A 24,001-nucleotide genomic window follows, 5' to 3' on the forward strand; every position below is an offset into this window, starting at 1 on the left:
CTGGTTTTGTCCAGATATTCCAACAAGTCCATGTTCATAGTCTCACCTTTGAGCACACTGCAGGGATTTGACAATGAATTTCACCATGATGGCATCACCTAGGCAATGCAGATACAGCCTAAAGGTATCAGCAAGAGCTCTCCTAAGATACAAGTTAAGCAAGATCTTCCTGGATGCTTTAAATCAAGATTAAGTAATTTCTAAATGCCTTCATTACCATGAATAAAAATCACTACTCTGTATTACAATGAGCTATTCTGCAGATGTGACTAAAAGCCTCAGAACTGCTGACCTCATTTCTATTAATGTAGGCAATAAGGGATGTATAAACATTGTCTACTGTTTGCATAATATGTGTAAGTGCCCAGAAATCATGAGCAAAGAAGTGACAGTATACGCAGTCATATACTCTAAACCACACCTGATACACCATAAGCTTCTGCATGGTTGTTACATACCTTCTAAAGGGTTAATTAGTTAAATGACATTTTAATGTTACTCAGAAAATAATACTATGCAGAACTACACTATAAAGCGGTTTAATAAAAATCTGTTATCTATACTTACCACACTGTATTTCTCATGTGGCTCCAAAGCTGTATCATCCTTGTTAGAGTAATCACTATAACATTTTGATCTTCTTGACCTAGAAGGATATCTCCTCTCTCCACAATTAAGAAAAAAATAAAGCAAACTTAAAATTAAATTTGCAGAAGTCTATTAAGTTAGATTAGCTAAAATAGGTTACAAAATTATGATAGCAGGTCATATAATAAAAAAGTATTTCATATATGCAAATGAGATAAAATTCAGGTAGCATAAAGTGTTAGTATTATTAGCAGTATTTAAAGCTACCACTTCCATAAATAAATATGGCTAACAACATAAATATGAAACAGAAATGTAGATAGCAACAAAAAATCTGAAGAGCCAAATATATCCTTATACTTCATTCTCTCTAGAAAATGAATTTATTAAAAAAATAGGTACTTACTGCAGTTAAAAATATCAGTGCCAGGCAATGTGCAGTTCTGCAAATCAGCAGCATTCTAATGTATAGTTTTTCCTTAAGAATACAGGGTAATACTATGATTTCCATTATGAAACCAACATACCTTCAATTTGAGTAGTCTCAACAGGAAGTACAGACTCCCCAGCACTGTAAGACTTCAGGAGTTCTTTCATTTCATCATTAGATGCTTCATCCAAAGCACTTTTCCCAGAAGCATCCCTCTCAAGGGGATTTGCTCCATGCTGTAGTAGAATCCTGACTGCCTATTATATATTATTATTACTACTTGTGACAATTCTTGTTGTGCACTTAGAATACAACTGTGTTTTATCTATCATAAATCACAAGAAATAAAGGTACAAGTAAGATACTCTAAAATCCGTGACACTTGCAATCCCCATTAAATAAACAAGTTTGACTATCATAAACAGATTTTAATCTTACACTTCTAATTTTTCCATAAAAATAGACAATAAATTCACATGTCATTAAACCTACCATCTTCATAGTATTGTTATAGAAAGCAATTATAAAACCTCATTTACCTAAATAAAAAGGAACTGGTCAACTGTATTAAGACCAAAATGCACAAATTAAGGCGAGTTTTTTTCTTTAAGAATTGAATAGTGATTTATTTTATTTTTTCTTACATACGCTCATGATTTTTTCCCTAATTGCAAAACAACTTGCATGTCTGCTTAATTGTAAAATATGGAAATGAGATCCATGGCAGCAACAGAATCATGTATCCCCTAAAATTCAGATGTTATGGAAGTGTTAACAAGGTCAGAGATTGAATGGTAAAGAATTTTCATATGTATGATATCTCATCTTTAGCATTTTTTCTTCCTTCTTCCATTCAGAGTGCTGTTAAGTATGAGAAAGTATCAGAATTCCCTACAGAAGTTCAGAATCTTCTTCTTCGGTTTTTCCCCACAATACTGAATGACAGTTTACATGTTTTCAAGAACCCTACTGATAGTTCAGCATGAGACCTGTGAAATCATGCTGCTAATTTTATTTACAGAAAAGATAAATTTGATGACATACTACCTCTTTTGACAGGAATAGAAGTGGTATGTTTGAGTCAACCTGGCATTCCATTTTTATGCTCACTTCCCTGGAACTCATTGTGCCAAAATAACGTTTTACTTGTTTGTGTGCAGTTCTGGGCCCCACAGTTTGAAAAGGGTGTGAAGATCCTTGAAAGCATAAAGAGGAGGACAGCAAAGCTGGTGAAAGGGCTGGAAGGCATGAGGAGCAGCTAAAGACTCTGGGTTTGTTTCATTTGGAGAACAGAAGGCTGAAAGGCAACCTCATTGCTCTCCACCACTTCCTGGAGAGGGAGGTGCTGATCTTTTCTCCCTGGGATCCAGGACACATGGGAATGTTCAAAGTTGTGCCATAGGAGACTCCAACTGGACACTAGAAAGTATTTCTTTTCCAAGATGGTGGCTGAACACTGCAACAGGCTTCCTGGAGAGGTGGTCAACACCCCACGCCTGTCAGTGTTCAAGAGGCATTTATACAATAGCCTTAAGAGCACACTTTAACTTCTGGTCAGCCCTGAACTGGTTAGGCAGTTGGACTGGTTGTAGGTTTCTTCCAACTGCAAATCTTCTATTCTGTTCTGTACCATGGAACTGTAGTATGGTTTGGGTTGGAAGGAACCAGCTGATGAAAAAAAATGGTTGATTTTTGAACACCAGGTCCAGTGTTTTTTCTTTTTAAAAAAAAAATTTTTTTACAATGAGAATGTGAGACACAGGAAGTTGTGGATGCCCAGAGAAGTTGTGGATGTTTCATCACTCACAGTATTCAAAGGCAGGTTGGACAGGGCTTTTGACAATATCACCTAGTAAAAAATGTCCCATCCCACAGCGGGGTTGGACAAGATAGTTAAATTGAGAATGCTCTACTTCAGTATTATTTTTTAAAAGCCCAATAGGTAGGAGAGACCCATGAGGAGCTTCTGAACTTTTCTGGTTTGTCCACTAAACTGAAAAACTCAACTAATTGTACAATATCAACTGTCACTCTTGAAAAATATTTTTTTACCTAATGTTGATAGCTTTGAATACTTTTCTGCAATAAATGCAATTCTACACTAAAATTATATTCATAATTTCAACTTTCCTTAGTTAAACCAGGATTTTTCTTTGCTAACACTCTGTTGGAAATCAGGCTCAGGAACTACAGTGTTGGAAGAAAAAATGTACCTCCAAATAATTGCCAGAAACAGCATCATGTATTGGCAAAATACCATCCAGACTTCTGCTGTTAACGTTAGCACCAGCTTTCAATAATTCAATGATCACTTCAGTAAATCCCTTATTGGCTGCTTCATGAATTGCTGTCCAACCTAATAAAAGATGACACATACAGCATGCATCTGATTTGGAAAGACCCACAAAGATCAGTAATTAGTGAATATAAATTTTGCTGTGTCTGCTGTACTATAAGCAACAGACTACTCACTTTAAGGTAAGTCTCATACAAACAACCATCTTGAAATGCCAAGGTATCTTGGTTTACTGCTCAGGGTAAAAAAGACCCAGAGAACAGAACGGCTCTGTTACCCATCTCCTTTCTCAGAAGGGAAGATAAAAGGGGAACAAGAGAGTTAAAGGTTGGAAGTTAAAATTTCAACAGGTTTACTGGAACAGGGAAGGGGCTAACATGTGGGATAAGGAACAAATATATATAAAAATATATTAAATGTAAATATAAATGTAAATGTAAACGTAAATGTAAACGTAAACGTAAACATACATATATGTGTGTGTGTATATATATGTGTACATATATATGCGTGTATATATATGTGTGTATATATATGTATGTATATATATGTGTGTATATATAGGTTATATATATATATATATGTTATATATATGTGTGTATATAGGTTATATATATATATATGTTATATATGTGTGTGTGTATATATAGGTTATATATATATATATATATGTTATATATATATATATATGTATATATAGGTTGCACCCAGAGAGACTCCGTTTGAACATGAGGAAAATTTTTCACTATGAGAACAATCAGACATTGGAATGGTCTCCCAGGGGGACTGGTGGATTCCCCCACTTTGGAAAGTTTTCAAGTCTCAGCTCGACAGGGTGCTGAGACATCCCATATAAACAATAATATTATAAGGGTTGGCCCAGATAGATGATCCTTGAGGTCCCTTCCAACCTGACATTCCATGATTCCAGGATGTACAAAATCTCACTGATACGGTGTCCAAAGTCCCTTGCAGCACTGGCAAATCAGAAAAAAGGGGCCAGGGCTCTTCCCAGCAGCACCCACTGGATTCAGATCCTGTAGGGCATGTGACAAGCTGATGACAAAGGGCCAGAGACTCTCTCCAAGACCTCTGAGCACGGTGAAGCAGCATGGAAGAAGGGAGGAGGAGGAGGGGGGAGGATTCCCACCCTCCTGACTTTTATAGAGGAAGCAACTGGGAGGGAATACTGAACCCTCGCTGTTCTGCCTCCTGGATCCCTCAGGGTCCTGAACACCCACTCTCTGGGTCCTTGCATTGCTACCATAACACAAGATAAAATACTTTCTATGTAACTCATTTTACTTTAGAGAAAAATATATCAAATATTAACAAAAAAAATTGTTTCCTTTTCTAATACACTACTAAAAATAATAAAAGAAATGGAACAACAGAGTAGAAAGACTCTAAAAACTCAGAAGCATAATATTAATAGTCTGATCTCCAATCACATTTTATAATATCAAATGTGCCAGGCATCAGTAATAGAACACCATCCATTCTAGTTCCATAAAAACAGAAATGCATTATACATTTAGGTACGAAAAAGAGAAAAGTAATCTTGTAACCTGATTGCCCATATTTCCTATATGTGAATGTGCTTCACACATGTATATACTCATGTGGTTTAAGTTTTCCCTTGATCTTTCAAGGGAAAGTTTCCATACGTATGCCTAAAAACATGCTTTCCATACGTATGGAAACAGTTTCCATACATACGTCTAAAAACATGCTTTTCAGCAGAGAGGCAAGACCCAATCAATGCCTCTGCTGAGAAAAAGGGTGCTGAGACACAAAACCCTGGGACTTGTACTAGTTGAGTGACTTTCTTTTCTCCTCACAATTACATCATAAATCAAGAATCCATAGCTGTATTAAAATTACACAAATTATATTTTAAATATCTACTATAAATTGTATACATTGTATCATAAAACAAGGCCAAAGAGAGTAATTTTCAAACCTGCATTGTCCTGATCATTGACACAAACTCCAGATGATAATAGAGTTTTCACCAAAGGCAGATTTCCTCTCCCAGCAGCAATATGCAGTGCAGTCTCCCCTTTTGCATTTCTCCTAGTTTTCATCCTTCTCTCAGCTCTTGTATTACAGGTACCACGCAAAATTACATCTTTTTTTGTGGTAGGTAGGGAGGATTCTAAACACATAATTGGTGTTCATTAGGAACCACAAAAAATATTTAATTCTAAGCAAAAAACTAAGCTGCATAACATATTTCAATTAATGGAAATGTGTGCAATACTGTTGCCTTAATTATTCAGTATTCAATTATTATTTGGCTACATGTAAAGGTTAAAATGTACAGTGTAACAGCACAGGTAAAAACAGACTCTGCAAGAATTTACAGTTCAAATCTAGATTACTTAACAAGTGTACAATGGATTAGAGACCTACAAAAAAGGCAACAAGGTTGAAGTTTTCTACTGCACAGAGGTAGGGAGTATGTTACATTATCCTGTGGACTGCTTCCAAGCTACCAGGCATGTATACTAAATATATAAAGTACAGACAAAAAGGTATTAAAACTATGTAAAAGTGAAGAGTTGACCATCACTTCTTTTCCACTCCTAACTCTGTATCAGGGAAGAAATGGGCTTCTACGTAAGGTATTTTTACAGCTGTGATGTGAAAAAATTCTGTAGATTGATGACAAATCTGATAAATCTTTAAACTAGCTTGCTCAGGCACTGCTACTGCCAGGTTATGGCAGCATGGAGCTCACTGTAGGGATATTCTGTCATAAAAAAAATTCAGGTGGCCTTTTGTGCATTGGTGGTGCTTGGCCCACAGCACACTGGCAATGAGGATAGCTAAAGAGTTTCTTTTTAAAATGAGAGATTCTAGAGCACACAGGTAGGTCACATTATTGAAATACTCCTCCAATCTGAGACCTACTTTTCTGTAAAATAATGTATTGTGTTTTGTCTAAAAGCTTTTGGGTCTCAACTCCCAAAGCAATCATCTCTTCTCTGGTTCTTCCTTTTCTTCTCCTCTGATTCATTGCAGAATGTCCTAGGGACTCTTTAGAGATGTGGGAGAAAAAAAAAGCACCCACACAACAGCCCATTAAGCTAATGACCCTTAGAAATATCAGCTGCAAGTGAACAGAAATAATTGCAAAGTTTTCCAGTTAAGTAGTCACGCACAACAATTTTGTTCATGATTGTTAGGAGACATTTTCAAAAGCATAATGGGAGACTGGTATGATAATCACAAAATACTGTTTCTCCATGAAATGCATTGCCAGGTGGGTCACAAGCAGGGAAGATCACGAACTTGGCAAATAAAACATTCAGGCTGCACACATACAAAGATAAAACTGAGATTACAGTAAACAACAAACAGAATAGAGGAGGCTGCCATACCTCAACAACTTCAAGGATATCTTCCTTCAGAAAGAAATTTGAATACTTCAGCATTGATCTACAAGTAATTCTTTCCACAGATGGAAATACAAGAAAAGAAGCAAGCTGTCTGTACCCTCCTTCTGTACAAGTAAAATAAGAATACTGCAAGCCTCTTAATTGACTGAATGCAGATGAAAATGACACAATGTCATTTAGCAATAAAAGGTTTTTATTCAAGAATAGAAAAATGTAAGTAAGACCACTGGGACACAGGAACAATTAGATGAGATACAAAAGCCTGTTAATGACAAAGAGGCATGAGACAGCAAAAAATCTTGAAGCCCCTCAAATCAGAAAACATTACCCCATCTTCCACTTTCTTCTGCTGCAATCTCAATGTCATTGTCCCAGTCTCCAAAGCTATTAATGCCTTGAACTCTATGAAAGCCTATACACTTCCTCACACTGACTCTCAAACAGCAACACTCTCCTGGGATGAAGGAAGTAATTAAATTTAAGATTAATAAAATATTACCTCAATCTACTGGGGGCAAAAGTAATCTGTTGAATGCTACTCCAGAGAAGACCAAAATGTAAGACATGTACCTGGCATAAAGTTTTTTTTGTTTTTTTTTTTTTTTAATCACTGTTGTATATAAATGTAGGCAAAAAATGCAAAGGGAAAAAAAATCTAGTAATGGCACATAGACCTTATTAAAAAGATTAAGCAGGAATATAGAAGCTACAAAAAAAGGGCATCTATAGGGAAAGGAATGATTCCTGCGCTCAGTTTTTATTCTTCTACTAATTATCAGTGGATTATCACACATAACAATCACGCAATAGACTATTTTTTTTTTCAGAATGAAGCAAAAAGGGATTTCTACAACAGGAGGAACCAATTTGAAGATAGAAAAGCTATGTATTGCCACTGCTCAACACTGGAGACTAGTAACAAGACATTTTTCCTGTCAGTTTCCAAAAGAAAACATTAGCTTGCAGTCCAGAAAGTCAAGAGAGCATGTACATAGGGTGGGCTGAAAACTAGCAATCATGCTGAGATGGTAGTTATTTGAAAGGGAGTTGGAAAAATTATGAACAAAAAAGTTTGAGGAAAAGATATCAGCAGAAGAACAATGGCAAGGAAGTATTTCACAATATATTCCACACTCATGATGACAAGTTTTACTGATTCAAAAACTAATGTAACTTAGGTAAGGAATTAGAAACCAAAAGCAAACAAGAAATGAAAAAATAAGAAGTGAATGGTAGCAAATATAAAAAAGGAGCTGCAGAAAACTGCTGTGGCAAATGAAAAAATGCAAAGAAATAGTCGCAGACATCTAAAGTCCTAAGAAGCCAGTGCTTTAAAATCTATGAACACCAGAAAAAATCACTCCTAAGTTATTACATGTCAGAGAGAAATTATAAAATTCTTTAAGACAATCAGAAAAGACAAATGCTGTATTTCCTATCAAGGCAAAACTCCACAAGAAATCCCTGTCATCTAATGATATAGTTATTTTCATTTCAACACAAGTTAAGAATGTTAAACGATATGAGGATTAACATTTATGATTCAGAGGTCCAAATATTACATTTAAAGTTTTAAGAGAGCAAGGATCCCATCTGAACTACAGGTTTTGGTTTTAGTACATCTCGAGTGCCATGGTTCTCTTTGTCCAGAAAGAAACACAGTACTCAAGATAACTGCCAGCTTTAATAAAAAAGCAATTAAGTGAAAAATACTTGGGAGCTGTGACAACTAATCAGTTGGACCAGAGCTCTATTTTATTGGTAAGAATACAAGATAAATGCAAGTCTTAGATAGAAAATAAAAATACTGAACAGAAAGCTGTATGTGCAGGCAGAAAAGTGTCAAAATAAAAAAATAAAATAAAATAAAAATTAAAAAAGAAAATAAATAAAGAAAATAAAGTGTCAGAGGACACTTTATGCTCATATTGTTTCTTTACTTCAGTTAATAGCAAAGGTACCAATAAAATCAAGCCTATGCTGATTTGTGTCTGACAAGGACACAGTTTAGAAAATCTAAGTGGACATACGTGTGCCAAATGTAAGGACAGCCAGGTTTTTTTTTATTTATGACATGTAAAATATTAACTGAAGGCCAATGTAGTGTTATTTTAAACTATTATATAACATAGTTAACTAAGGATCAATTAAGTTTTATTTTAAGCTCTCGGTTATGATTCTGCATCGCCCCATCGTCATAATGATGACAGACTGATGAACATAACATGAACAAAACAGAGTACAAACATTCTGTGAAATGGAGTAGAGAAATTCCAGAAATATGAAACTCACTAGAGGATCTGCTCAACATGCTATTTGTATTTTTCCAAACTTTCCCTCATGTATTATAAAAAAGACTTTGTATGCATGTCTGGAAAAGACTTCACTGTTTTTATATAACATTATTAACTTTTCACCTGATTTCTTGGATGTCTGCTGTTCTGATGTTTGACTGAATTCTGATGGTTTAGACAAAAGCTTGGTTTTGTTGCCACTGTGATATGAGGCTGCCTTTTGGCTTGCTTCCTGATGGTCTAATCTCACTCTTTTACTTTGAAGCTCTTCTGTTTCAGTAAACTGTGAAAGCACGTTGGTCTTTGCATTTCCTTCTTCACCGTTTTTTCCAGTGCCTTCTGTTCCACTTACTCCAGCAAACACTCCTTCATCTGCTGGTTTGAAAAAAGAAGATTTCAAGTATTTATAGCATAATACTAATAAATTTCAGAAATTATAGCTGATATTAAAATGAATGTCAAAATGATCACCTAGTCTAGGTTAATAAATACCTGCGGTAACTCACTCAATTTTTGAAAACAATTTAATGTAATAAATCCTTTATCTACTATTCACTGCATGTTAGTGTACTGAGATTGCATCCAAAATAATTTGAAGATTCTTTTGTGAAAATGACTTTTATTGATTCTTATGTATTTAAAGAAACAAGCTTCTTCAGAATTTCATTCTAATTATTGTAATAATCATTGTGGTCACATTTTGGCAAATACAATAGTGACTTGGACATAAAATAGGCCCTAAAACCACTCCATAAAACAGGCACAAAACAGGCCCTTAGCAAAAAATGGCTAAGTAGCTAATCTGGCATACCAAACTGTACCAAAACACATTTTATGTGTTTTCTATTTATTTATGGCAAAAAAAATTCTCATGGGATTCACAGCTGAGTTTTTAAATAAAATTCACAGAGCACTTTAAAAAAATCATAAAATAATTATTTTCAAACAAAACATGGCACCTGTTTTCTGGGTGGTTTCTTTCTGCATAGTTTCCACAATCTGAAATGAACCAGGAGACTTCCTGGCTGCATTAACACCAGAAGACAGATCTGCTTTTGAGTTGGTCTCCTGAAGATCATCTCTCTTTTGCCTAATTGGAAGTGTGTCTCTCTCATGGAGTTGTAAAGCTACAGGCTCAATCTCTAAACTAGCAACATTTTCAGTTTCCAAGTTATATCCTTCAACACTTTCTTCTGCATTAAGCAGGATCTTCCCTCCATTCTCTGGTTGTGGAGTCTTTTGTTCAGTGGTGCTTAGTGTTACACTGGTAGAATTAAAAGGACTTCTAGAAACAGTTTCTCCATTAGTAGCTGCTTGAGCTAACAATGTTTCCGGATTTTCTTGAAGACTGTGTTCATTGCAGCGTGTTCCATCTTCTGATTTATTAGTATAAATGTTTTGCACCTCATTTACAATCCTCTGTTGTGATATGTTCATGCTGTCTGAATCAGTCATATTTGCACACACTGGCTCTGACTCATTTGTCTGTAAGGAAATCTGTTCAAACAAAGGTAAAGCGAGTTTTAAAATTCCAACCTCTCCATTAATTTTGTTGCTACCAACATTAACCAGATTTATCAAGTTTTGCGAAGAAATTATTAGTTCTGAAGGTATGCTGATACCAGTAATTAGATTTCTGCTACTCAAACTACTACTGTTACTGTGTTTGAGACTATGATGATCATTATCATAACTTCTGACTTCCTGTTTTAACTTTAAAACACAGTGTGATAGGAACTCAAAGCAAGTAAGTATTGACTGAGAAACAAGTTCTGCTAAAACAGCAACTGATGGTACTCTGCAGACACTTTTTCTCCAGAAGCCACTGATGAGGGGCAATGCAAACTGGTGATCTCCTTCCCCCACTACAGCAAAAGTTCCTGATCTTTCACCAGTTCTTCCCTTTTCTGCCGTAAATATATCTTCACTCTTAACCACTCTTAACACTGTTCAACTCACGTAGCTCAGTCTTCCTACAGCACTCACTGAGATGCAACAATTATTACTGGAAAGAGCAACAGCATGGCTCATTTCATTAGCCTCAGCATCAGGGAAATATGTTTTTGTGATTTAACTGTTCTTGGTTTGCAAGACAAATTGAACATGAAGTCTATCTAACATGAGACACTATTTCTGAACAGTTTTACTCTCAGCTGTAGCCTCTGCTGTAAGAACAGCAGATTGATTTGTCTTCTATTGAACTTTTTTTTTTTCGTCCAGTTTTCCACCCTCAGAACCCTGAAGATTTTTTTTTTATTTCACCAAATTAGTTTTTCTGCTTTGCTCATTTTATCAAAACCTCATTTCATGCTTCAGTACTATCATGTTGAACTGTGGCATCTGCATTTAATTCTATCTACAAAGCAAGTCACATATGTAATTTCATTTTCTGATAGTTTTATTATATACTAAAAGAAAACTGTGCTGTTACAAAAATTAACATTGTCTCTGCTTCTGAAGCTTTCTTAAGACAGCAGGACAAAGAAATTAAAGAAGAAATATGTGTAAAAAAGTGTAAAAATGATAAATATTACTGAAATGTTTTATACTTTTATTTTTCTATGAAAACTGAACTGGTTTGGAATTAATGCTCTGCCTTAAAATAATGAAAACGATATTGCTCTTGTGGTCATATACAAATGCTCCAATTAAATTTCTGGCAAACCTGCCTGCAGTGATTCCAGGAAACCATAAAGAAAGGGAAATTGCACACAGAATTAACTCACGGCATTCTCACAACAAAATTTCTCCAAAAGCCAAAGACTAACTAGAATTGTCCTGTTGGTTACATTATGTCTGGAGATAAATCCAGAACAAAAACTACAATTCACACAACCATTGGAATAATCAATTACACAGCCACAGTATTATGTTTGCCTAATTAAATGTTTACACCACCTTCCACTTAGAGAATACCCTTCATCAAATCAGCTAATGTTTTAAAGTATAATCTAAGACTATACACTATGAACATTTCAACAGCAGGATATTTCTAAGGACACTGTAGACTGCAGGCAGAATGGTGAGTAACATGGAGAGTTATCATAACCACATAAAACTTTAAGAAGCAAGAAAAAAGTTATCTGTGCACAGTGTTTCAGATAGGGCCAGCTATCATTCTTCAGAGAAGAGAAAACAGGAGGGGGGAAGAGTTACGCTTTTTATGCTATAAGGTCTTGTGGTATATGCAAACTATGACCCACAGTGTCTTGTCTTCACGTGAGGCACTAGCTCCCACATCTTAATGAGGTTTCATGGCATAATTGTGTAACCTCTGTGCAAGAGAGTGGCTCTATAACCCCCTCCTGTTGAAACTCAACACAACATACCACACAGAGGCAAGAGACAGCCATCCTACTGCTACAAGCCAGGCAACACCCTGCATTATCAGTCAGGTTTCTGCAAGTACAAAGAGGCACTGATGTACCATACTTGCTGTAAATTATCTCTGGACTTGCACAAACTCAGACAGAACCACTGTCCATGATAGAGACCTGATTGCCTCTATCTTGCACCTTCATGAGGCTGCAACTTACCCAAGCAGCAGCAGTAAGCATCAGCAACTGCTTGACAAAATAATTGGCATAACATTTGAGTATCACTGTTTCAGTTCCTGCTGGGCTGGAACATTCAGGTTTTAACACACATTTCAAAAATAGTTGTCTGCTACAGTTTACTGAAGACTCCTAACAAACCCTTAACAGCTGAGCATCAAATGACATCAGGATTCTTTGTAAAGATGTACCTGGTGCAGACTTGTATCCTCTGCACTTTGAGTACCATTCATATTCTTTGAATCATCTCCACCTGAAATGAAAATGAAAGAAAGAAACCAGAATTGAAAAGACACTGTTATTTTTTGCTTTGCATGTACAGCATCTTGGTCCACGATCTTGTGTGTTACAGTACTTACCACATTTAGCTACCCAGAAAAACTATCAAGGCATAAGGTGTTCTATAACGACCTAAAGCATATCAATATATTAAAAAATATATTAAAATCTTGCAGTCTGTTACTTGGTGCAGATGACACCTTGTACAAACCAGGACAGGTGAGAGTAAAGTATGTAAGGAGAGTAAAGTATGACATTATACTTCCAAAATTTGTTGAAGGTTAGTGATTTGAGCAATTTTTGAAACTGAGAGGAGCTGCTACATTTCCCTAAGTTCTAATAAGCTTTCCTGATCCCCAAAAGACCTTTCTGAAGTCAGTGATGGTGGGATAATAGCCTAGATTACATCTTTTCCTGTATAGCACATTCAGGCAAGGAAAGGAGGTCATGTCATTGCTGTAAAAATAGGCAGGAATATTGCCCAGCACCAATTCAGTGCCTTGCTGGTGCTTTGCTTTAGCTTTCCAGCTTTCTGTGCTGACAAAATGGCATAAAATGAGTATAGCAGCTAATAAGATCTGCCCTAGATATTTATATACTTACTTAATTCATGCAACTTTACATACATGCTTCTGACTGGATCCTGACAGTTTTAGTGCTAAAACAAGCCAAATGGCCCAGCTATTGAGCACTGATTAAGCCAAATCCTAGTCCAAACCATAATTTTGAACATATATTTAGCTCACTAATCTTTGTAAGGCTTGAATATCCAGATAATCTTCAGTGGCTGCATCCCTGACCTCTAGTCATGGAGCCTCACACCTCCCTAACACAGCAGTCCCTGTCAGGCTACTCTCTTACAGTAACACTATTGCTGGTTTCAGTCACATTTGAAGTCAGTAGCTCTGGCCTAGTCCTACTGCCCTGACACGAAACTTAAAAGAATCATAGAACATAGTACCAAAGAATCACAGTATTTTTGAGTTGGAAGGAACTTTTAAACATCATCCAGTCCAACCTCCCTGCAATGAGCAGACAGACACATCTTCCACTGAATCATGCTGTACAGTGCCCCATCCACCTGACCTTAAGTGTTTCCAGGGAAGGGACATCTACCACCTCTCTGGGCAACCTCTTTCAGTGCTTCAGCACCTTCATAGTAAAAAACATTCTTCCTTACATCCAGTCTGAAACTATCGCCTTTCAGTTTGAAACCATTATGCCTTGTCCAGTTGCTACAGGACCTACTAAAACATTCATCCTCATCTTTCTTACAATCCCTCTTTAAATACTGAAAGGATGCAAAAAGGTCTCCCCTTCTCTTCTCCACACTGAACAATGCCAACTCTCAGACTGTCTTCATTGGAAAGGTGTTACAACCTTCTGATTGTATTTGTGGCCTTTCTCTGGACTCCCTTCAAGAGGTCCATGTCTTTCCAATGAAACTTTTATCCCTAACGCTAACCCATACCTCAACCACCACCAAGCCCAGTCATGTCTCATGGCACATAGGGCAACAGCCATTATGCTTCACATCTTCATTTCAAATTTAAAAGTAGCTCCAGCCCAAGAAAAAGATGGACATCATTATCTTTCACACTGCCAATGTACCACAGCTGTGCTGCATAAAGTGAGCTCAGCATTACTCAGGCATCAGACAGTGAAGCCCATGGAACTACTAGCAGTAATCAATCAAATATAGTGCAAGAGATGTTCTGAACTTCTCCATTTAGTGGTGATGATATGTCAGAATAATTATCTTCTACCTGGTACTGAATCTCTTCCGGAGTTTGCTGTGTAGCTGTTAAGCAGTCTCCTCATAGACAAATTAGAAGCTTCTTCTAGTGCACACCTTCCCATCTCATTTTTTAGTAAGGGATCAGCTCCATACCAAAGTAGTAACTCTGCCATCTAGAAAAGTAAGTTTTTCAGATTGTTTATTTTTCGACAGAGTTTTCCACACTTCTTCCTTATACAGACTTCTCTCTAGTACCAGACCACATGGGCAACTAAAACCAAATCTAAGGCTTATGACAAATAATTCCTATCTATCCTAGATAATATATATGTCCTGCTTTGAGTCACGACAGAGCCCATTTTCTTTTTAGTAATTTTACCTTTCAGTGACAGGTCTTCTAAGTAACTGCAATTTCTGAAATTAACTGCATGAAGTTTCAGTGTCTGCTTCTAGGACAGGTAACACTTGATGTTTATAGTTATTGTTGGAGAATGGTATGCAGAACCAAGGTCACTGCTCAGTTCTGCTAAATTTCTTACACATGGGAAACAAAAGGGAAGAAGAGGCGTCATACCCCTGATCCTCCTGTGGTAAGGGAAGGACCAAACAGGCAACCAAAACTGACCAGATGAAGTATTCCATCTCAGAGGCATCATAGAAAGCTGAAGGATCACAAGAGTCAAGATCATTTTGTCCACAGCCAGCAACCTCAGAGGACTCCATCTGTCTTTATGCCTTTGATCCCATGCATTCCTGCATCCAGTTCCCACCTGCCACTGAGTATAGGAGTATTGTCTAGGACTTTCCTAGCGCCTGCCCTGCAGCCTCAGTGGTGACTTGAGGGTTATTGCAAGGGAGAGGCCATATTGGAAGTGTATATTTCATTACTCTCTTCTTCATCATTACTGTTTCATTAAAACTGTTTAGTCTAGTTTTCAACCTATAAGACTGTCATTGTCTTTCACTGTCCTTCATGGGAAGGGAGAGGAGTCAGTAGAGAGAATCTGTCATTCATTTAATTGCTGGCTCAGCATTAAGCCTTGACAATATCCTAATCATTCCCCCAGATGTATCATTATCCTATACTATTATTATTTTTGGCTTTATAAATTTGTTTCAGTTACTAACATGATGCTGTAAGTCAAGGCCTCTCAAAATTTAGGGTAAGACTCATCCCTCCATGGCTCTTAATAGGTGAAAAATAACTGCTGGTTTTAGGGTATGAGTCAACTTACCTATTTAGGATATCTACTCTATGAGAAAATAAATTGTGACTCTCTACTGTTACAATTGTCCATTGTAACTCCTGTGACTGCAAAGGGAAACTTTGACTGCTACTTCAGATGGACGATATTCAGCTGGTCAAATGAATCCTGCTCCAAAAGTCAGATTATTGTATCACTATCATTGTTTTGTAGCTAGACAGAGAAAACATAAACTAAGCCTGACAGATCTCTAGTGATACCACTCTGCTGCTCCTGACTGAATAGAGCACCACTGTGTAGTACCATTCCCTGAGGATATACCAGCTCACATAACTCAAACAGAGCTGTGCTGAATTATGTTGTCGTGGCCTAAATAACATAGCTAAGATCAGTGTTTTTCCAATATCACTTAAGTTGAAGATTCCTCAATACTTCTTGCAGACGTGCAGAGTCCATCATGCACAATCCTAGACGTGGTGTCTTAGGTACTCTCAGACAACTCAGAAATATTCATTGAACCCACAAGAGCCTGTGATTCACAAACTGAAAACCAAGCTTGGGGCTCTCAAGTCTCAGAGAAAATTATTAACACGAGAACCACCCTTTCTCTTTGCTCCAGGGAGGCTTTGAGACAAAAGATTAAGTCTTATCTCAGCTGTGAAATGGAAAGGGAACAAATATTCAGGGACAAAACCTACAACACCCCACGAAAAAGTAAAAATCTAAAAATCCTGGAAATAAATACATCAGTAAAAGCGCACTTTTAGAGACAGAAACATTTAAAAGGGACATGCAGAACCATTACATACATTTGGGCCACTCCAGGAAAATGAACAAACAGACTGGAAGAGGCAACCATTGTCAGACTGAAAGATGATCCACAATTCAGACAAAAGCTTATGAAACCATAGCACGTGGCAATAAAACTTGTAACTAATTCACACTGACTATTCAGTTGACTTTCTCTTTAAGACCATACAAAATATAAACCTATGTTTATATAACTCTCCATGCTATGTGTCAATACAAAAAAACATGTCTGTGCATGGCTGTGGTTCCACACCATACACTCATGTGCATGTCACAAAAAAAAGTCATTAAAATTCCAGAAGACTACTCAGATCATCCATTATTCTGCAAGGCTATTATAAAAGAAGTGAAGCCAGTAGTAATAAACAGCAGCAACCTATTCCTCAGTACTTCAGCCATTGTCACGAGCAGTTAGAAAAGCAATTACTTTCTGCTTTTTGACAAATCTTGTAAAGCTTTGAGTGGTTTGGATAGAAACAGGGTAGAGAGGACTTGAAAGCTCCTGAATTTACTCGTAATACGACCAGCCACATGTAAAAAGATTACATAAAAACAGAATCACAGAATCACCACAGTTGAAAAAGACCTCTAAGATCGCCATGTCCAACTGTCAACAGGCCCCCTGCCCCTGAATAAAAAATATATATCAATATCTGTATCAACCACTAGAACATGTCCTGAAGTGCCTCATCTACACAGCTTTTAAATACCTCCAGCAACGGTGATTCCACCACCTCCCTGGGCAGCCCTTTCCCATGACTAACTACTCTCTCAGTAAAGAAATTATTCCTAATACCTACTCTAAACCTCCCCTGGGGCAACTTCAGGCCACTTCCTCTACTTCTACCATTGTTCACTTGAGAGAAGAGGCCAGCATCCACGCCCCTACAGCCCTCTTTCAGATAGCTGCAGAGAGCAAAAGGCCTCCTCTCAGTTGCCTCTTAGCGAAACAAAACATTCCCAATTCCATCAGTCTCTCCTTATAGGAATTGTTCTCCATACCCTTCACCAGCTTTGCTGCTCTTTGAGCTCACTCCAGCACCTCATTGTTTTTCTTACAGTGAGGGGCCCAGAACTGAACACAGCACTCAAGGTGCAGCCTCACCAGAGTTGAGCACAGGGGCACCATCACTTCCCTCCTCCTCCTGGCCACACTATTCCTGGTACAAGCCAGGGTGCTGGTGGCCTTCTTGGCCACCTGGGAACAATGCTGGCTCATATTCAGCCGGGTATCAGGCAGCACCCACAAGCCCTTTTTGTGGTTTGGCAGCTTTCCAGCCACTCCTCCCCATGTCTGTAGTGTTGCCTGGGGTTATTGTGACCAAAATGCAGGATCTGGCACTTGGCCTTGTGAAACCTCATTTTATTGACCTTGGCCACTGGTCCAGCCTGTCCAGGTCCCTTTGCAGTCCCTTCCTACCCTCAAGCAGATCAACTTGGTGTCATCTGCAAACTTACTAAGGAAGCACTCAATCCTCTCATCTAGATCATTAATGAAGATACTGAACATGACCAGCCCCAAAAGTGAGCCCTGGGGAACACGACTGGTCACCAGCTGGATTTAACTCTGTTGACTAAGACTCTGTGGGCCCTGCCTTGCAGCCAGATTCTAACCCAATGAAGAGTACATGTGTCTATGCCATTATGTGACCTTGCAGACCCAACAACAACAGTTTCTATTCCTAACCCATAACTTGTGTTTAATTTAGAATATACCTCATAATGGCCTTCTTTAACTGCATCTTGCAGTGGTGTTACTTGTTTATTTCCTCTAGCATTAACATCAGCTCCTGCTTTCAAAAGGGCATTTGCTATGTCATAACAGCCTTTCAGACTTGCTATGTGTAATGCAGTCCAGCCTATGAAAAAGAAAAAAAAAACATAATCTGTATTTCAAATTTGAGTAAAATACATTATAAAAATTTATGTCAGTCTTAGATTGTCTATTTGATAAATGTTACACACAATAGCTAAACTGAAAAGGTAAAAAATGATGTATTTTACAAAATGTTTTATGAAGAAATGTTTATGAAAATGTCTCAAGGATTGAGAGATGTCATTCTTTAGTCAACATTTGCACTTAATGAAGAACTAGATGCTGCTATAACAACACTAGGTTTAGATTCGATAGTTCTGTTATGAAGGAAGAAAACAAAAATTTTACCTACATCTCATGTAAAATGTAAACACCATCTTAAGAACAAGGTAATTTTTCATGGCACTTTTTAACTAAGAAAGAAGGGACAACGTAAAGACCTGGAGTTTTTATTGACAAACAAAAATGCTTTTTAAACTGTTGCCACAACTATAAAAGAATGGTTCAAATTTCCAATGAAAAATCCTTACTAAAATTCCATATCCCTTCCAAGCTTGGTTACAAACCAAGATAAGAGATCCATGATTCACAGAAAGATTCTGTGAATTATATCCAGGAATAAGGTGTTGAGGAAAAATATAAGATCCTTTAAACTGGATATATCCTTGCCTCAGCTCTTTAAACATTCATGATGTGACATTTTTTTGTAGGGTGAGAAAAGTACGGGAAAAAGACAGAAGATCTTCCTATCCCTCAGCTTTGAAACCAGAAGACCATCATCAACTATCTCCCATTATCAGAAGGGTGTTTAGGCCTAACTCACCTACTAAATATATTCATTAAAATGTGAATTGGCTTATTAAGACCATTCTACTCCCATTAAGCAAAATTATCTTCATTTCATGGGAAAGACAAAACTCTTGAGACCCTCTTATATAGCACCCAACCCAGAATATTGTATATCTGGATAGAACTAGGTCTATCTATGGGTGTTGCATCAGGTTGTTATATTTTTTTGTGCTAATAGGCTTTGTTCCTGAGTGCTCAACTTTTTTTGAAACTCAACCTTCAGCTTCATTATCTAAAGCTGACAGTGCTTTAAGATTAATTTTTTAACAGTAGCATCTGTAAAACATTTTACTTGCATTTCACAGGGCCTATCTTATTAAGAAGCCCTTGTAACTCCATGTTGTTTTAAAAATAGTATTTTAATACAATTGAAACTTACCAGCATAATCCTGAATGTTCACTTTTCCACCAACTTTTATTATGTTCTGTACGAGTTCTACATCCTGATGGGCAACAGCTCTATGCAGTAAGGTCTCACCATAAGCATTCCTCCTATTGACAACTGAACGTGAAATGCGCAAAGGTTGTACAGAATTCTGACGAAAGGCTTCTCTTCCTGAAAAATAAAGTGCTGCTGAACAGAAAAATATCTCTCCTCTCTTATTTTGGCTTCACTTTGCATTACAGTTAAGAAATAAGCTTTGTGAAGAAAAAGTGCTCATTCGGTCTAGAAGAAATTAATATCCCAAAAACCACATAACTAGTTAAGTAACAATCCCATTCAACAAAAGATGCCACAGTGAATTCCGCAACGAAACCTCAACTGAAATTCAACACACAGAAATATGACTTTGTAAAAGTGTGTTATGTTTAGACTTTTTGCTTTTTAGTAATGTTCCCTATGATTTTAAAAAAGAAATGTTATCTCCCATTATGCACTCATTACAGTTTCTACATATAGATGAGATGTTCTGTACTTCACTATCAGTGATACCCCAGCATCCCTTCATACTGTGGAGAACACCCTGGCTACTGCTTCTTCTGAAAAACTGGAAGGGAAGGAAAAAAGGAAGGAAAGGACAAAAGGATCACCAGCAGGAAAGCACAATGCATGGCCTAGGCCATTAACTTGACCTACTAATGAAAAATCTTGGGACAGCTGGCTGTATACACTGCTTCTCTCCACAAGCTGTAACAGATGTGGCTCACTGGCCCCAGAACTCCACCTGGAGGCTGGGAACACAGATTTTAAGTATGACCTTAAAACACATAGCTCTAGAGCCTGATGTCTCTGCTGTTTTGTGCATGGTGATACACTGTGAGCTCGGACTAATTCCCAACCTTAAGTTCTTGACTCTGAGTCGATTTTTAGAACCTAATAGATAGGGGTTTACCCCAGGACTTTTTTCTTGGATGAACAAACATATGGACAGTCCCTCTTCTCTACCTGTCTGGCCTTGCAAGACCTTAATCCTTTAAGAAACTGCAGTCCCTTGTCAAAGCTGGTCTAAACTAGCCAAACACTTCAGAAAGGATTAAACAGCACAGAACAAGCCATATTTTTATGTTACACTTAGCTCAATTTAACTCATCACTTTAAGAGGACCCATTTCCCCTCACCTCTCCCTTGCCTTCCCTAGCACCTTCCTTGCATCTGACCTTGTGGAAAGTAATCAGTGCTTGCTGATCTAAATCAAAACTTTTTGGGGGACTGGTTTTTTCAGTGAATTACCTAATTAAGATGAATCAAGAATTCTTGGCTGCAAGGAGTGTTACAAAAAGGAGGTAAACTTGATAGACCGGATTAAAAAGAAGCTGTCCTGATAGGCAGCTGTGATACTACAGCTTGTTTTTTGAGTAGAAACTACTCAGTCAATTTGAAACAGATGAGCAGCTAGTCATACTGCTTGATCTCTCATTAAAACAGTCCTTCTACTGTGAATAATTAAAACCCTGCAAAAGAGAACACTTGGTAATTGGAGGTAGAATTATTCATATTTTGTCAGATGTAGACCTTGTACAGTTCACATACTTCCAAACTTTGTAAGTTTTGAAATGTAGTGAAGGCCCTATAGTCCTGTACTGAAAAACAGAAGGGACAACAACAGCACGGATTTGGAATAAAATAAACTCTTTTGTAAAGCTCAGTTCTTGGGAACGGCAGTGCCCTCAGAAAGATGATGCACAGAGAATACTAGATTACAGAAGGATATATAAACGTGTATCAAGATGTACATTTTCACTCAGCATGAAAACATTTTCCTTCTCCCTCTTCAGAATACACGCTAATTTTTTTCATATATAACACTGATTAAAACAGTACCCTGAAAAAATTCTCATTATGTTTAAAGAGTTTATGCAAGCAAGTCAACTGTTAGGTTGCTAATATGTAGATTTAAACAAGTGAGGAAAATTATCAATAATTTCAATTAATAAAATGAAAGTTTTACCAACTTTTAAAATAAATCCATGCCACAATATGTTGGAAATGTTATAAATTATATTTAATTCAGTACAGTTGCTGAAACAAAAAGATATGCCGTATGACAAACATCAGAGAACATCTTACCCTGTCTGGTTTGGATTCTCATGCTCCTTCTCTGCTCAGGTTTTGTATCCTTATCCAGTGTTGTTTCTTGGCATATGTTGGTTTCTACATTCTGCTTGTCTTTAGAAGTAGATTTCTGAACTTTACTGACAAGAGTTTTCCTTAGAATCAACAAATACATTCTCATTTTAATATAAATTGATGTTTATAGTAGAGCTAATAATGTGAATATATTTAACAGGAAGTCTATAACAGCATTCAAATATATACGCTAACTTAGGTAGGACCAAATGAAAGAGTAAATAAGGAGGAAAACTAACTTCAAGATGTTTAGATAGTCAGCAAAACCTTTCCCTTTGGATCATTTAAAGACATTCAGATGAGGAATGAATACTCTGTATGCACTGTTGTTTTTACATTAATTAAAAAAAATAATTTAAGAACATTATGCATTATTTTGTCATACTCAAAATCCTTAGCTTTGCTTCTTGTTGTAATACCACTGTGAGACATGCTCTGCTGAGTCTGCTCTAGTATGTGTTGATGACTGGAAACATCATCCCTGCACTTTTTTGGGGAGGTCTCTCTTAATGTCATTAGGGCTGTTTCTACACGTGCTGCAGCCTCTGCTGGACATGAACTTCCCTCCCCAGTTGGTATTTCACTAGAGATGGCATCCCAGTAATCTGCAATTACTTCTTTCTCTCTCTGCTGACCATCCACAGGCTGTGACAAAAAAGAAAACATTACAAGCAACTGGTAAGCATGCAGTTAAAACAAGGGCTGTAAACATGTATGAGCTCCAAGAACCTTGTCTTATATGTATGCTTACAGACAATGGAAGGGTTGCTTAAGTGAACAGGTGGAATTCTACAGATACAGGAGACAGAGACACTACCTAAGTAGTAATATGCCATACCATATGCTCCTGACAGAATTAGCTAGATGAACTAGGATACTCAGAATTACAACTTAAATAATAAATCTAGGCTGACTGACAGCAAACAAAAGTTGTTACTATCTGAAAGTTGATATTTTTGACAAATGAAATGACTTAACAGATTCTTCCCTGTTTCCTGTGGACATGAGCTCCTGTCCTAAAAAATAAAGGGATGTTTAAGATGTCTTAAGATAACCCACTTTATCTCACTCTTGCACAAGCTTAGAAATGGGCACCAAACCTTCATCTGCTTCATCTGAGATTTAGGGAACTCGCAGATGAAAAATTATTTTTAAAGATACACCATCCCTGAGCTATACAGTCACCACAGATAAGATTCACTCCACTTACCTTTAGCCTTCTACAAGAAAAGGATCTGGATGGCACTAGGCATCCTCTTTACTCCTACCACTGATGAAAAGTTACTTTCAGAGATGATGATGATTCACCTTTTCCTAAATTGTGCAAAGGGAAGCCTAAATGATTTATGTATACCACTTATCTCTGGGGAGAGAAATCCCACTCTAAAGACTTTGTCACATGGCAGTTAATTTGAGCTACCTGAGTTTACTCACTGTTTTAGTCAAGTGAGTGTTATATACTGCTGAGTATCACTCTAGCTGATGAAACCTGGGTTCTCATTAGCCTATTACACACTTCAGTAATGCTGAAAGCTCTCAGGACACACCCTCAGCACACATGCACAGAAATTCTTTCACCGTGATGTGGCAGAACTTGTTAGTCCTTTCTTGGGACACAGATGGAAATGAAAAACTCACTGATTGAGTTTTTAAATTTTCTTATTTAGAGCAGAGGCTATTGAAGAGGTCAACTGTACTCCTAATAGTGGTCCTTGCAGGTCAAGAGAAGATGCATGTTAACACAGCAGTTGAGGAAATCCAAATACTTCAGTTCATAAAACTCTCAAAGCATTTTTGATTGCACCACACCTGCTATAGAAGAAGAAAACATTCTGAAGAGTCAAAAAGCCACCTGCTTTATAAGGGACCATATATAAAAATAAACCCAGCATCCCAAGTGCATCCAAAGGACAGTATGGGTTATACCTTTTGGGTACTTATTTCACCACAACATGAATCCTCTGAAGAACTGAGTAGGAGAATAGACCAAGGTGAGTAACACATAGAGTGCAACAGTTACTAAAAAAGCAACTGGAAATTTTTCCTCATTAAATTGTCTCCCTACTTCCTGCCTTCAAGAACAGAAGATGGAGGCACACACACACAAAAAAAAGCTAAAAATCAATTACTGTCAAGAGGTCAAAGATCTCTATTCCCACAGGACCCTGC

At 37.2% G+C, this 24,001-nt stretch overlaps 1 protein-coding gene across 1 annotated transcript in view; it reads right to left on the reverse strand.

The window, feature by feature from the left end:
• ANKRD31 (ankyrin repeat domain 31) overlaps positions 1-24,001 on the reverse strand; it is a 64,949-nt gene that overhangs the window by 24,667 nt on the left and 16,281 nt on the right. Inside the window, exons 8-19 of the mRNA XM_071731741.1 lie at positions 22,218-22,477; positions 21,773-21,912; positions 19,643-19,819; positions 18,315-18,457; positions 14,612-14,756; positions 12,758-12,819; positions 9,972-10,509; positions 9,136-9,384; positions 5,278-5,472; positions 3,232-3,374; positions 1,116-1,275; positions 568-665 (exon numbers count right to left, since the gene is read on the reverse strand). Coding sequence (XP_071587842.1) covers positions 568-665; positions 1,116-1,275; positions 3,232-3,374; positions 5,278-5,472; positions 9,136-9,384; positions 9,972-10,509; positions 12,758-12,819; positions 14,612-14,756; positions 18,315-18,457; positions 19,643-19,819; positions 21,773-21,912; positions 22,218-22,477 — 2,310 coding nt within the window. The remainder of the gene's footprint in view (positions 1-567; positions 666-1,115; positions 1,276-3,231; positions 3,375-5,277; positions 5,473-9,135; positions 9,385-9,971; positions 10,510-12,757; positions 12,820-14,611; positions 14,757-18,314; positions 18,458-19,642; positions 19,820-21,772; positions 21,913-22,217; positions 22,478-24,001) is intronic.

This window comes from Heliangelus exortis, chromosome Z, assembly GCF_036169615.1.
Source record: "Heliangelus exortis chromosome Z, bHelExo1.hap1, whole genome shotgun sequence".
NCBI classification, from domain to species: Eukaryota; Metazoa; Chordata; class Aves; order Apodiformes; family Trochilidae; genus Heliangelus; species Heliangelus exortis.